This window comes from Euwallacea similis, chromosome 29, assembly GCF_039881205.1.
Source record: "Euwallacea similis isolate ESF13 chromosome 29, ESF131.1, whole genome shotgun sequence".
Classification (NCBI taxonomy): Eukaryota; Metazoa; Arthropoda; class Insecta; order Coleoptera; family Curculionidae; genus Euwallacea; species Euwallacea similis.
In genome coordinates, this window is record NC_089637.1 from 1,451,874 (window position 1) to 1,468,221 (window position 16,348).

At 33.9% G+C, this 16,348-nt stretch overlaps 2 protein-coding genes across 2 annotated transcripts in view; one reads left to right on the forward strand and one right to left on the reverse strand.

The window, feature by feature from the left end:
- Usp20-33 (Ubiquitin specific protease 20/33) overlaps nt 1-7,661 on the forward strand; it is a 36,591-nt gene extending 28,930 nt beyond the window's left edge. The window contains exons 14-18 of the mRNA XM_066403415.1: nt 578-750; nt 1,650-1,766; nt 3,278-3,518; nt 5,744-6,122; nt 7,044-7,661. Of these exons, the coding sequence (XP_066259512.1) occupies nt 578-750; nt 1,650-1,766; nt 3,278-3,518; nt 5,744-6,122; nt 7,044-7,243 (1,110 nt within the window). The 3' untranslated portion in view covers nt 7,244-7,661. The remainder of the gene's footprint in view (nt 1-577; nt 751-1,649; nt 1,767-3,277; nt 3,519-5,743; nt 6,123-7,043) is intronic.
- A 7,002-nt stretch (nt 7,662-14,663) lies between these two features.
- LOC136417689 (protein GVQW3-like) lies at nt 14,664-15,458 on the reverse strand. Its single transcript, XM_066403509.1, has 2 exons — nt 15,455-15,458; nt 14,664-15,250 (listed from the first exon to the last, which is right to left on the reverse strand). The coding sequence occupies exons 1-2, from the start codon at nt 15,456-15,458 to the stop codon at nt 14,664-14,666; spliced, it is 591 nt and encodes a 196-aa protein (XP_066259606.1).
- Between the last annotated feature and the right edge of the window lie 890 nt (nt 15,459-16,348).

Sequence of the window (16,348 nt, forward strand, 5' to 3'; positions counted from 1 at the left end):
CTTGCAAATAAGGATCAATTTTATTGGCAGTAATGGATGGAATTATTTTGTATAGTGTTAGCAGACGATGAGTCTGTAAGGTCATTTTTATTATCTAGAAAGTTTAAATAAAATGTCAATGCTTTGCTGTATAATATCACAATTTCACAGCCTTCTTGATGTCATTTTTTTGCTGAACGCTCGTTTAAATATATTTAAAATACAAGAACAGTATATACTATATAAAGATGTAGTATTTCAGTATATTCAAAAGTATTGCTTAAGAAGGAACATCTGCAACACATGATAATCAATAATAATATTTAAAAAAAACTATTTTCCATTATAAAAGAAGAGTTTAAGTAAAGATTTCTATCTATTATAAATGAGTTGAAATATAGCAGAATGGAATCCGCAGTTTACCTACATTATTCTTGGCATCTGAGTTAACAGAATTATATCTAGAGCGAATAACCAAAAGGAATAAATCCACCTAAACAGAGAATGCTTATTGCAGACAAAGTTGTAGTTAAACCAAATAGCCAAACACAAACCTCAATAGTAAACCGACGTTATAATTAAGCATTTGTTCTTTCAGGTGTCGAAATATGACCTGTATTCAGTTATTTGCCATCATGGCACAGCTGGAGGTGGGCATTATACATGTTACAGTCTTAACAACGGACAGTGGTATAAATTTGATGACCAATTTGTGAGCAAAGTGTCCGCCGAAAGAGTACAAAATTGTGAGGCGTATGTGTTATGCTACAGGTAAGCATCTTGGGTAATATTTATTCCTCAAAAACTTTAATATGGGTGAATCCGGTCTTATCGGGCAGGTGCAAAATTGACAAATCATGCCATAAAATCAATAAACAAGGAAAATGCTTAACAGTATTGTGCGTCAAAAATAAGAAAGTGATAAACAAAATCTTGATTGATCTTAGTTTCATTCTCGGATGTTTCGTTTATCAAGAATCATAATCATCTTTTGTCTTCTAAATGTAACACTAGTAAGATGTGTGAGGATTTTAAGGCAACTTTGTATTGTATTGAATACAAAAACCATTGTCTGTGAATAATAGTTTAAGTTCAAAATCCTTAACGTTTACGCAGAAGTAGGTACATACAATGAATATAAAAGAATAAAATTATCCCTACTTGTGTGTGAAAGTAAAAGAAATAATTGATTTTGTTACTATTATGTTATTTATGTGTTGTTTTTTATTACGATGTACACTTCTACGTAAGCACTCAGAGCCGCATTTAGAAAGAAAAAATGATGAACATTCTTGACAATAGAAACGTCAAGTCATGAAACCAAGACCATCACATTGAAACATGTTAAAAAGTGCAATGCAAAAATAGTTTTAATTTGTATCTATTTATTTGATTTTGTATACATTAAAGAGACGTGTTAATAGTCAATGGAAATATAGTATACACACCCCAGTGAAAAGAATTCCTTGCCTGTTTCAAGGATTACTTTTTTCGGTTGTTGTAGGACCATATCGCTCATTCGTTATAAATTAAAAAATGTTAATTTTAATGTTTATTTTCTTTTGAAAATAAGGGATTTTTTAAAAATTATACCATTATTAAAGCATATAAGCGGTGTGTGATTTTTCACAAATCTAGAATATTACTCACAAATGTAAATTTTCTGTTAGGAAAGTACAATCTAGTGGAGATGGTGTAAGGCATAAAGTTACAACAATGGCCGAAGAGATCGAAAGCAAAGGCGGGGATTATAAAAGGGTTCATATTTCTAAGCAATGGATAAATAAGTAAGTATATATTGTTACGTTATCCTCAAAAATTAATTAACACTTAAAGCACATCTTAAAGTTGTTTGATAATGATTGCCCTAGGTTTTATGATGAGGATTTCCAGAATAGTTAGAAGGGAACATTTTAAAGTGGATTGCTTATACAGGGTGGTCGTTTAGTGCGGTCTCGAAAGATTACGGCTAAACAATTTAATATTTTGAATTTCTTTTTTTTTGCGTTGTATAGAACTCGATTATGGGTACATTCTAAAATTGTTTTCGTTTTATACAGGGTGTTCTAAATAAGTGAAAAATATCAAAGTTATGTTTTTTTAAATAGAACACCCCATATATTAATATCGTTTTAGAAACTAAACTTTTAGCTCTATTTAAAAAAACATAACTTTGATATTTTTCACTTATTTAGAACACCCTGTATAAAACGAAAACAATTTTAGAATGTACCCATAATCGAGTTCTATACAACGCAAAAAAAAAGAAATTCAAAATATTAAATTATTTAGCCGTAATCTTCCGAGACCGCACTAAATGACCACCCTGTATAATTATAGATCCTAGTTTCCTTCATTTTTGAGTTAGAGGGGGGCAAAGTTTAAAAAAATATTAAATTTTTTTTAATCATAAATAAATGTATTACAAATGTTATAAAAATTATATGTATCGTAGAAACTTGGTTTTACACGCTTTGAAAAGTCGAAAATTAAAGAAATTTTTTTTTTTTAAGGTTTTCACTTTGTAACTCATGGACGAAAAAAGATAAAACCAATATTTGTAAAAACAACCCAGCTTAAAATGTCCATTCCTAATGATTCCTGAAATCCCGAGCATAAAATTTTGAGACACCATGTCATATATTACCTAACGAGTGATGAAAATAACTCTTAATATACAAATGTAGAAATTTCGACTCAAACACAAGCTGTACATCAAGAAAGCAATTGTGTTTCTTGTTCTTAACCCATTCAAGCCAGTAAGTTCGAATGCGTTAAGAAAGTTTCTAGCGAGTTTACGCTATTTTGCTTACAATCAAAAAATGTATTAATATTTTTAAAAAATAATTGTTATTTCTGTAATAAGTTCGTGATTTAAGGTTTTATGTGACAAATAAATTTATGGCTTAGCGTGTCTCTAAATGAACAAGTCGAACATATAGATGTGGATACGTTCACAGTCTTGCTTTAAGTGTTTAATATATTACGTATTAACTAATATGCAAACTATCTACTCAGACGTAAATTTATTTTATTTTGGAATAAAATTTTAAAATAATTAGGTTAGAGGGATTGGTAGATGAAATTAATGGCTTCTTTTTAAACTTGTCTTGCTTTTTGGTACATAGACCTAGTAGCTTTCCAACTCTATATTATTAAGTAATATCTGCAAATTATGCTGACAAATATAAAGATCTAGTTACTTAAAAGTATTCATTTCTTTAAAGTATTGACAACTCTGGTCATAATACATTGGGCCAAATGTGCCAAATATTAACTGCCTAAATGTGTTTTCTAGATTTTATTATTGCGTTGAACCGGGGCCTATCGACAACTCAGATTTCCTTTGTCGTCATGGCGCCTTTGATCCAGAAAAAGAACTAGTTCTAGATCACCTTTTTGTCGAAATACCGCTAGAAGTGTATGAATATCTTTATAAGCGTTTTGGTGGGTGCCCTCCTATGCAAAAATTAGCGATTTGTGCATCTTGTTCAGCTTTGCAGAAACGAATATTGCAAGAAATGGAAACTTTTCAAGAGGTGAGTAGGAGAAATTTTTGTGGTCATTAGCAAATTAAAATCTGAATTGGAACTTGTTCAATTATTACTGGAAAGAACATCTGCGTATGATTGTTTACTATTTTATAATTTGCAATAATATTCACCTATGCGTTCCTATTTAATTTTTGTTTTTGTCATGCGATTCAAGTAAATTCACGTTCGAACCACTTAAAAATTACATATCCCTTATATTATTCCAAATATAAACTTCTGACTGGTTGCGATGATTATTTCTCAAAACGATGTATGTAAGTGTCATAAGTTTCTATTCTTGAATTTAGGCTGAAATTACAAATAAAGCGGAGCCACAAATCTATCGAAAAACTTTATTCGACTTTTTGATTTCTTCTTCTACGTTCTTTCATTTTGATGCTTAAAAAAATTGATTTGATACGTTTTTACTCTTTTTGCGCACCCTATACGTCAGAATCAAAGTTTGTCAATGTAAATCGTATTTATACAAGCAAAAGAAATTATGAAGCATGACTTTCAAAAAATTGAAAATAAAAATCTTTACAAGTATAGCGAAGTCTATCCGTGGACACACTGTATATAATTATATTTATATATTGATATACAGTGTGTCTGAGTTAAGGATTTCCCACTTTTTTAAAATCTTTATGTCTTGGCCGATTTTGACGTTTTTTTTTAATTAAATATTCAAAATGTGCAGTGCGCGAGTGTCAAAATACTGTATAAACTAATAAATTTACATAATTAACGAACAATACCGTTTATTAAATCGATATCAATAATTGAACATAAAAAATATGTATACCAAATTGCCTCCTTCGGCATTAATACATTTGTGCAGACGTTTTCAAAAAATTTGCAACGATAATTGCACACATTTCCATCGTAATCTCGTCCCAGGCGCGTAAAAAAATCGCTTTGAGCACATCGACAACAGTGTATCTACTTCCCAGGATTGTTTGCTGATTATAGATCATACTAAGTAGCCCAACGGATTAGGATCCGGAGAGTTTGGTGACCAATCGTTCTTGCCCCCAAAAATCAGAAAACAATTCTTCTCAGACGGCTATAATGGATTAGGCCGGATGTGTCGACGTCCAATCTTGTTCAAGCATGAATCCCTACTTGACTGAAATGCTGTGCTGCCCACGGCTCCAGTACGTCTCAGACGACGCGCTGTTGGTAACTAGTAGCATTGACTTTGAAGTTCCACTCGATAAAGACCTACGGCGTCTTCCCAGTGGTTCATGTGCCAGCCTAGACCATCACCGAGGCTGAAAAATGGCTGTAACCTATTCTGTTTGCAGTGGCAGTCTTCTGTTTGCCCTTTAGTAGTAGCTGGCGACGATTTTGGCTGATGTAGATTGGTTCAACTTTGAAAATCTTCTTGTCGGCGAAGAACAACTTATCCAGTCTTCCATCACTGATCCGATGTAGCATTCGACGAGAATTCACTGAACACTTCATTATTTTCTTGAGAAAATGAACGTTAGCAATTTTTAAATTTCGCAGTTTCAGCTTCTTTTTGACAATGTTGTGGACGGTTTCTCGGCTGATAGAGAGTTCTTTCGCCATTTTACACCTTGATTCTACATCTCCTGTTTGGAATTTTGATGTACCCGATTTCGGACCTTTAGGATGTTCTCAGGAGTTATGGGGGTACCTGGACGACCGCTACGAGGACGATCAGCAGTCCCTTCAGTCCCTTTGTAATGTTTGACCACCTAGTAGACCGTTTATTTTTTGATACCAATTAAATATACGAATAACGTAGGCCGTCTTCATTCCCTTCTTGTGTAACTCGACTACAGTGCTACGTTGATTTATACGAGACATAACTAGACAAACTGAAAAGAGACACATAACTATATATGGTATATATAATAAACTAAAATTAATAATTAATTAAATCATTTATTATTAAAATTCATTAAAACATAAAAATAACCACCCTTGACAATATCAACGCTAAAAACTCAGAACGAAAGTGCGGGAACTTTCTTGTCACTCTGTACAGCGTATCCCATTTATTACGGTTATGTCAGGCATCGTACTTATTAATGAAGACAGAAGGAGGCGATTTTTCAGGACTCTTTTTTAAATGTATCTTCAATTTTCTTTTTTTATCGTACGTATGTTTATAAAATTGTTTCAAGTTTATGGCATTTATTTTGTTTCTCATAGCGTACAAGTACTAGTGTAATACTGTATAATCATTTTGCTTTTTCAAGGTTAGCCGCCGGACCCAAACGGAATGGCCTCGTACGCATTATCTTTCCATGTCGTGGTACTTACAGTGGCATGCATTTGTGAATAAAAAAACTTCAGAACCACCTGGTCCTATAGACAACTCTAAAATAGATCCAGAAAATATTGATCCCGATGAGGCAGCTGACGTATCTCAGCCTATCTGGGACTTCTTTCATGGAATTTATGGAGGAGGGCCAACTATACGAGTCGATTCAGAAATGGATGGCGATGTGGAGTTTCCATTAGATGTCAATGAAATTGAGGTGGAGACTGATGGTACTAACGGAAATGAGATGTGTGGTGGATCGGAAAAAAACTTAGCGGATCCTAACAGTACTCTTTGCAATGAAACAGTGGGTGGTGAGTGTTTACGTTTTGCTTTATTTTGCGTTGTCTTTTAATTAACTATTAATTGTATCGCTAAAATTTCGCCTTACGTCTTTTTACTTTAAAAACGAATGTAAGTGTTATTTCGTTCTGTCTCAAACAGTTCGGAAGTTGTGGCCGTCATAATGCAAAAATGACCATTTTCCCAATACAGATATCTTGAAAACCGTTGAGGATCAAAACAGGATATCCTACATACAATGTGTTATGAACGTGTATGTAAAATTTGAAGACGGATGCAGATATATAGGATACAACAGGTGATTGCTCTGTATTGCGCACGGGATATTCGACGAGATTTTTTTAACGTGGACTCAAGCGTACCATTTTGATATTACATAAAGCAGTTGTAAATACCCCCCCCCCCCCTGTTTGTTTTTGATGCCCATGAAATTAAAACTTGGCATAGATTGTGTGTAACTACTGTATAAATGCTACATGTTGACTTAAATATTAATGTCAAAAAATGACGAATCACAGTTACATAAAATACTGTATTTATTATTGGATTTTTGTAATGAAACAATGGTATCCAAGTGTTGCCCATACTCACCGAATAAAACACCACACATCATTTTTTGATAATGGGTCCTTGGTAACGATGTAAGGGGCGTTCTATTTAATTCTGTACCCATTATCAAGCATGCTAGCATATATTTAACTTATGAAATTCTCTATTTTTCATATAACTTTGAAGTTTTTTAATTATCTTTTTTAAGGGTCTTGATGTTTCGCCATGCTAACTGATGTTTTGACAGGTATCTAACATTCTGAGTGCGCCTTTTCACTTCAGATCTTTTAGCCGTTAAACATTTTTTTAGTCATTTGCTTATCTTGGAGTTTTTGTTTTGCGTATTTTGAAATTAATGTGTTTTATTTTTTTTACATTTACAGATACAGCGACTGAAGGCATTGTAGACGACAATGATTTAATCTGCCAAATGAAGTTAGTAAATGCACCGAATCATATGGATACACAGGAAGTGATATTGCCAAAGACTAATGAAAAGATAGACGGAACCTCACCTCCTGTTAAACAGAAAGCATCGGTACCTAGCAAAAAGAGGAATCGGTCAAAACGACGAAATCATTAATTAGCCTCTACCAATTTTGTAAAAATGTTATTTGTAATTTTCTTTCTTTCTGTGCTTAAAACCCGGCAGAAAAAATAGACATACCAGAATTGTCATTAACGAATTTAACATATATTGAATAGATTAATAGAAAAATGCGTTCAACCGACTTATGTGGGTAACTACTGAGGAATGGTCAATTAAGACAGATTTTAAAACGTCCGGACAAAATTCGCAAAATTCTAAAAGCTGTCCAATAGATTTAAAGCCCATAATTATTTAAAACACAAACATTTGTGTTGTAATAGATAAAACAAGTCACATTCATTGAAAAACAGTAAGAATTTTCCACCAGCATTAAAATCAGTTGCAAAGGAGCACCTGCCTGTTTATAGAGGGAAAAATGTGTTGTGAAAATATACAAAGGAAATGATTGTGATTGGCTCTTCTATAGCCATAGGCTCAGTTTAAAGCAAATTAATTATAAATGAAATAACCACGTTAAGTTTGAACATTTTGAATGTTGTTGTTATTGAATGTTGGTCAAGCATAATGTCGTAACAAGCCCTGTATATTGTAAAACTAAATACAGTCGCCTTCCATATATCTATTAACAAAACTAGTGACAAATCCGGTATTCAAAGAAAACCAAAAACTGTCTTAAATTAAGAAATTCCATGTCAGTATTAATGCCAGTTTTAATTTGCATGAAGGTGTCTATTATTTTAAGTCTTATTTAGCTCAGAGTTTTTATTCTCGGGTCTTCATAATTGCGTTCTATCTTAATCACTGGAAATAAAACGTTAATTTCTAACTTTATGATCGTTGTACATAGAAATTGCTGTAATTCCTTGATATGGAAGTCAATTTCCAATCTAGGTGTTATCATTTAAAATACATTTTCTGAGGAACTGTGAGGGCCCTTCTTATAAATTCTAAGCCTGTTCAGTCCTTATAAATTTGATTAAAGTACAAGAGATATCTTATATTTTTTAGCTTTAGTCTATAACCTTGAAAGCGCGTATATAATTTTCTAAAGTAGAGAAATAAACCAAAATTCCCTTACTTTTAAAAGGGTATTTTTTGCATCCTGTGGTTTTTAAATTTTTTTGTTAAATCCCGATCTTTCGGTCTGCACTCCCTATCACTTTCACCGCAAAATCAAACTTATTTATATGAATTTCAGACTACCAAAATATAATTTGATAGTAAAATGCAATTAACATTTGTTTACTGTTAGATCTTCTAACAACATTACCAAAGTGTTTGTATTTTCGGTCATTTTCTTATAATCAAATTGATCTTTTCTTTTCTTTAATGAAATTGTTAAAGTTGATTTGATGCTCTAGTTATGACTAATCACATCATCCAGGACTATTACTGGTGTTATTCAGAACGATGACTGCCGAAGATATTTACAAGGTTTTAAACGAAAGCGAAAAAAATGTGTGATCTCTCCTATACTTTAATCAAATTTATGAGATTTAAATAATTGTCTTATACGGATTTTTAGAAGCCTTCAAAGCTCCTCAGAAGACGATTACAAATGGTCCCAAATAGAATGGAAATCAGCTTCACAATCAACGAATTACCGCAACCTCCCTATATAGTGCTCATAAATTTAAAAATTTGGTATTGTAGTTAAGAGGACAAAAATAAACACTCTGGAGGAAACTCAAAATAATGAACACCTTCATACAGATTAAAACGGCAATCCTATTATCTAGGCGGTTTATCATCTACGAATTAATTAATAATAGGATCAAAGGTACCAAACATTTTTTTGGAGCATCGACAGCTAAAACTGGCAAGAAAAAATAACTGATATCAGACATGTTCAGAAGTAAATCTCGTTCAGAAATTGATATCTCAAAAATACGTCCGCATTGTTGCATGAAGTTGTAATATAATATGATTTCAATTTTTTGGTAATAAATTAATGATTAAGCTCAAGCTGAAATGAAATAGTTAAAGATTTTCAAATTTCATCACATAGACAGCTAAGGTCTTATAAACAGCACATTTAATATTTAAAGTAAATTTTAATTATCGTATCATTATCTCATCGTTTATTATATTTATATTTTTCATATAAACAAATCATCATATACACTGTATTCGAGGTAAGGAGGGCTATTATGGGAATCTTGGAAATGGTAAGAGATACAGATTTGGGTAAATGGGAGAAAAGTTGAGTAATCAAAGGCCTAAAAAAATAGCGTTTAGAAACCCACAAAACATTTTTTAGTTTTTAAGATATTTTTTAAAAAATTGATTTTTTTATTTTACATATCATTTTTTTCTGGCGTTAATACTATACCTAGATCAAAATCGATGGCACTTTTCCGCAGCATCTTTTAATACCCTTTAACGTGGCATTGTCAGTTTTTTAATCCGACGTTTCGTCTTTATGAAACCATCATCAAGTTCATTTTTTAAATACGGCTCGGATGTTCTGATATTAGATGCTTAAAGCCCTTTTCATTCCGAATTCAAAAATATGTAACTATACACTTTTTCCGGAAGTCGTTTATTGAGCCATTCTCGAACTGGTAAGGAAGAGCCTTATCTTGTTAGAAATGTATATTATGTTCATCAAGTTCCAAAGTACCATTCTGATCAACTTGATTTTCCAAAGATTGGACGATTAGGGGGGTCTATGTCTATCGCATTTTGTAAAAGGTTCAAATACAGTTCATCAGTAAAATTTTCTTCCAGAAAGAGTGGCCCAATAATTGTTTCCATAAATTCCTGCCCAAACGTTAATTTTTTGTGGAAATTGAGTGTGACTTTCTTGAAATAGATGCGAATTTTCATTGTCTCAGTATCTACAGTTATGTTTATTAATATGTCTATTTAAAAAAAAGTTGATTCGTCACTAACGCAAATATTTTTGATTAATTTGAGGATCATCTGCAATTCGTCGGCATATTATTTCGCAAAATTGGATCCTTCTTTTATAATCGTCCTTTCTGAGCTAGTGAAAAAAATCACGTAATTCTATTCTTTTTTGAGTCACAAAACAAACAGCGTCCCTTTGTCTCATTTATAATAGTATTTGAAGACCTTGGATTCTGACTATCGCAGATTTCTTTAATACGAGACTTGATATTGATTGGTATGATCCTTATTGTACCTCTAATATTCAAGTGGGGCTTGGTATGGTGATGTGCAAGGACCTGCAAGAACTCGCGTCTTTTTATTTTAGATTTAGGATTATTAACTACATGAACTTGCATTAATTCCAGCCACATTTAGAATAGTATAAATAAGTAAAAGAAAGTAAAAAATACATGATTTTTTTAATAGCGGATAAGCTCTTCAGTACGGTGTAGGGGACCATTTAGGAAATCTTAAAAAAATAATTTAAAAAATTCTATCTGCTTCCTTTTTTTAGTTATTCGTTAAAAACACAATCGGACACTTGGTAACATACATCTTGAGAAATAGTTGGTACGATGCTGATACATAGATAAAAGCACTGTTTGTTATACCGAATGAAAAGTTTATTGTTTAACTAAACCAGTACTTTGATAAATGTAATAAATTAATAGATAGAAATATGGACAAAAACATAAAACAAAGAAGTTATTATATTGGCGAAAAAGTTTAAATAAATTTTAATTATGCATAGGTACATATTTATACTAAAATAATAATAACGATAATGAAGAATCAAAATATTAGATGCATCAAGTTTTGTCCTTGAGCATTTAAACACATTTACGTTCGACGAAGAATGCTATCTTCCACACGTTGTAACATTTGCGGCATAACCGTTAATGCAGCATTATGTATCGTGTTACGGAGGTCCTGCTCATCATGAACATGTGTATGATAGACTAAGGACGAGTCAAAAAATTCTTGGAATTTCGTTGTAATTCTTTAATATGACAACATAGGTAAACATTTACTTAATTACCTTCAAAGTAGACTCTTGAATACACAAACTTGCTCCATCGTTGCTGCCATGCTGAAAATAATGATCAAAGTCCTGTTGTGGTATCTTTCGAAGTTCAGCCGTCGCATTGGTTTTGATGTTTTCTATGGTGTCAAAATGGTTACCTTCGTGGCTCTTTTTGATCTTGAGGAAGAGCCAGAAATCCGATGGCGATAAATCCGGTGAGTAGGGAGGCTGCTAGACGACTGGAATGTTTTTTTCACAAGCCATGCCTGCACAGTGAGCGATGTGTGTGAGGGAGCATTGTCGTGATGCAGTAACCATTCTCCTTGTCATTTTCCGCGGCGTTTGCTTTGAATTGCTTCCCTCAGTTTTTTCAAAACTAACACGTAAAAATGGCAGTTAACAGTTTATCCAGCTGATACAAATTCATGGTGCATCACACCTTCGTTATCAAAAAATGCAACGAGCATTACTTTTGTTTTGGATTTGACATGACGTGACTTCTTCGGTCGAGGAGAGGACGATGTGTGCCATTCTGATGACTGCATCTTTATCTCCGGGTAATAAGCGTACACCCAAGTCTCGTCATCGGTAACAATTATCTGAAGAAACGTCGGATTCTTTATGCTTTTTCCAAAACATTCGGCCGCAGTCAACCTCCGAGTTTCCATTTGATCCGGGTTCAGCAGCCGCGAGACAAACTTTGCACTGGCAAGTTTCATCTTCAAATCATCTGACACGATTGCGTGCATGGTTCAATGAGAGATCCCCACTTCTTGTGCCAACCCGTTGATGGTCATTCCGCGGTTTAATCTGATTAACTGTTTCATTCGCTCGACCATTTCTTTGGTTCTGGAGGTTGAAGGTCTCCCATGCGATTGTCATCTTCCAGCGATACCTGTCCATTCTTAAATCTTGAAAGCCACTCGTAAATGACTGTTTTTTTTTAAAGGATCGTCACCATAAACTGTTTGTAAGGCTAACAAGGTCTCTGAAGCAGATTTCCCCAATCTGCAGATGAACTTGATGTTCGCCCGTTGCTCGAACTGTGACATTGCACCAACTGATCACCACACACTTCTACCTTTAGCTACGTAGTATTTACACTGCGTGTTATGACCCGTTAAGATCTGCCAGCCTCGTAACTATGCACCATAAAGAATGTACTGTAAAAGATTTTTGTGACTGCATGCCACAAATGCCAATACTACAACAAATTTTTTTGACTCTTCTTATACCTTTTATGTGGCCCCAAAAGAAACAATCAAGAGATGTGAGATCCGTAGATCTCAGTTGCCATTGAATTGGTCAATTGCGACTAATGCACCGTTCCGGAAATTCTGCATCTAAAAATACTCTTGTAAGCCAGCAAAATGAGGTGGTGCACCGTCTAATTGAGTCCGCATACTACGCGTTGCTGCAAGAAGTATTTCATCAAACTGTTCCTGGAGATCATTTCTGAGGAAATCTAAAAAAATTCGTCCATTTAAACAGTTTGGTAAAAATATCGGCCCTTCCAAATCATTGTCCAAGATCTCATCCCACACATTTTCAATGAATCGATGTTGATAATTGTGAACAATTAGCCGATTACACAAGTCTACAAAAAAATTTATTTTTGCTGAATTATATGGTTTGAAGGTCACAGATTCCAAAAATGACTTCCATAATATCCCATCACGTAGAGGTTTTTTGCAAAATAAGAACACATTTGTAATAAAAACACTTATTTTTTACAATGAACCAAATATATTTATTTTCTTACAACTAATCAAAAAATTGGTTCTGATATTTGTAAACAATTTTAGGTCTACTTTTCTTTTTCTCTTCGATGCTTCTCCGAACTCGTTTCCGATTTCCTTCTTTGGTTCCTCGATTGAGCATCCAACGGTAGTCAGCTAACTTATTCACGTCCAATTTTCCTTGGTAGCGTCCTTCAAAATCACGGACATCCTGGTGAAATCTTTCACGCCATTCTTCGCTGTAAGCTCCCGAGTTTTCAAGAAAGTAATCAATATGGGGGTGTAAAAAATGAACTTTTAAGCTCATCTTGCATCCTTAAGCTTCATATGCAGCCAATATGCGTTGTACAATGGTTTTGTAATCAGAGTCCTTAGTATTCCCCAAAAACTTGTGCACTACATTCTTGAAAGACTCCTACGTTTCTTTTTCCTTGTCTCCTGTTATTTCCAAAAAAGGGAATCAGTTAGAAATTTTCTTATCTCAGGGCTAGTGACTCTTTTAACTTGGCTTCAGACAGTTTCGGGAACTTGAAGCACAGACATTTGAATAAATGCATTGTTGAACAGGGCATTAAATTCCGTTTGATATGAGGTGTTGCACAACCCCTCTTCCCATTTAAAAAATTGTAAGGGGTTGTTACCCCTCTTAGGGAGTTGAAAGAGGTGGTAAGACATTTACATGAAAAAACTTAATTTTCAAAATGAAAATTGACGTGTTTCACGGTTTTCTCCAAAAGTAGCTATTTCACGTTTTATTGAATTTTGCGGGACTTCACAATCTCACTGTATGTAAATATATTCGTTCTTATATGTATAGGCGTGAGCAGTTCTTGTACGTTATGGAAAACCTCTCGATATTAGTTGATTTAAAGCTTGTTTTTTATTCTAGCATATTCCAAAATCAAAATAATATATTCGTTACAATGCAGTTTTATACTTACAGATCTGTGTTATGTTCGCAAAAGAATATAACTTTTTCAATTTTTGCAAGAAAACCTGACGTGATGGAAATTTTTGAGTGATATTTTTAGAATCAACATGCAAAAATCTATTAGAAACAGATGAAAGAACCTATGCAGTTTTTTAGTTGCAGACCTGTGTTATCAATACCATACGAATGTTGGTTGTGCTGATTGAAATAACGGTCTCTGCTGAAACTCGCTTTCATCAGCTCACAACACTCATTTTTTAAAATTCTTCATAATAATTTACTCGTAAAGGGAAGTCTCTTGAAAACAACGTATAAACTTTTGTATAAAGGCCGCTATGGACGGTAGTAGATGCATACGTAGATGAGTGTACACGCATCAATGCGAAAGCAATAACATACTATCAAATTTGACCCGGATTGGTTAAAAAAAAACATTTGTATGTATTTTAATACAAATCTTTATTATCGCCTTCAAAATAGGCTCCTTTTGATTCAATACCCATATGCCAACGGTTAATCCAATTTTCCATATATTTGTTATAGGCCTCGGCTGGGATGACCTTTAATTCCTTCAGAGAATTATTTTTTATGGCCTCGATCGACTATGGTGCGTTCCCTGGAGCGGATATTTGAGTTTCGGGAACAGGAAAAATCACAGGGAGCCAAATCCGGCGAATACGGTGGCTGAGCGATGCATTTTGTTTCGTATTTGGCGAAAAATTCAGTCACAATCAGGCTGGACTGTGACGGCGCATTATCATGGTGAAAAATCCATGAATTGTCTGCCCACAAATCCGGCCGTTTACGACGAATTGCTTTACGTAGATGCCTCAAAACCGCCCAGTAGTATTTCTTATTGATCGTTTAACCCTTTGGAACGAATTCATGGTGAACCACATCACGGTAATCGAAAAAAACAATGAGCATCACCTTGATTTTCGACCGATTTTCAAGTGTTTTTTTTTGCTTTGGCTCATTTTTGACGCGCCATTCGCTAAATTGTTGGGCAGTTTCGATGTCATATTCATAAACCGTCTCGTCACCAGTAATGACGCGTTTGATGAATGTAGAGTCATCAGCTACGTTGGCACGCATCTCTTTTACAATCTCTGCTCGACGTCGTTTTTGCAAAAAATTCAGATCTATTGGTACGAGTCTGGCGGCGACGCGCTTAATACCCAAAAGATTAGCCAAAATATGTTGAGTCAATCCATACGAGATGTTGAGAGCCTGTGCTATCTCTCTAATGCCAACACGACGATTTTCGAGCACAATTTCCTGCACTTTTTCGATGTTATCGTCATTAACAGAGGTGGATGGACGACTCGCATGAGGCAAGTTCTCTACGACCTCACGACCTTCACTAAATGCTTTATGCCACTCAAATACTTGCGTTCTCGATAGAGTAGACTCCCCAAAACACTTCTTCAACATTTTCAATGATTCCGTAGCTGCAATTCCATTGAAAACACAAAATTTCAAGGAAACTCGTTGTTTAATTTTTTTTTCGTAGTAAAAATCGTCAGACAAACTTTTCGCACCGTAAACAAATAACTAAACGTAAAACAATAAAACACATACTGATCAACATATTCCGCTCAAATTTCATACGAATGTAAAAAAAAGGTTTTATCAACCTAGGAAAAAAAATTTACCCATTTCGATTTACGAGCGCAGTTTAAATGAACCAATCCGAATCAGATTTGATTAGATGGTACGTGTGAAGCAGTTCTCACGTTATTGAGCCATTGTAGGTACTTATAAAAGTTTAGTTTTAGTTCGATTAAAATATTTGTTAGAACATGTCAGACTTAAGAGTAGTGTCCCGCGATTTTACAAGAGAGTTCATCGAATTACAGTAGGTCAGAAAAGTATTCGTACACCTCAGGGAATATTATACATTGACTATTTTGAGAGACTAAAAACGAAAAAGTTAAAAAAACCGTTTATTCATTTATGCAAAAAAGGATCATCTACACATACAAAAAAAAAAACTCACAATGTCTCTTTGGTCATAAAGAAAATTAACATTAAAGTTCTCCAGGTACACCCAAAAAAGAATTCATGCACTTTGTTTGGTATTTTTGGAGAACATTCTTCTTTTCAAATTCCACTAGTACCCGATAAATATTTGTTGATTCATTTAAGATCATTTTGTCAAAAACTTTTTGAAGAGCTATTATGTGATGAAAAAATAAAGGAAAAGTCATAGTAAAACTTCCATCAGGATGAGAAATCTTAGAGACATATCGAAAAGAGTTGGAATAAGTTTTTATACCATTCATTAAATTATTAAAGAGTACAAATCGACAGGATCTGCAAGTAATTTACAACGCTCTGGAAGACCTTTGAAGATAACTCAACGGAATAACAATTTTATTTTGAAGACAAATTAAAAAACAACCTGGTGTAAGTGCCCCATATCTCGTAGCAGAATTGGAGAAGACCACTGGGCGAAAAATTCATCCCGAAACAATTAGATGTCACATAAGAAAAATGGGATATAACAGTAGAACTTTGTAATGATTTTATGGGATATTTACTTCTCT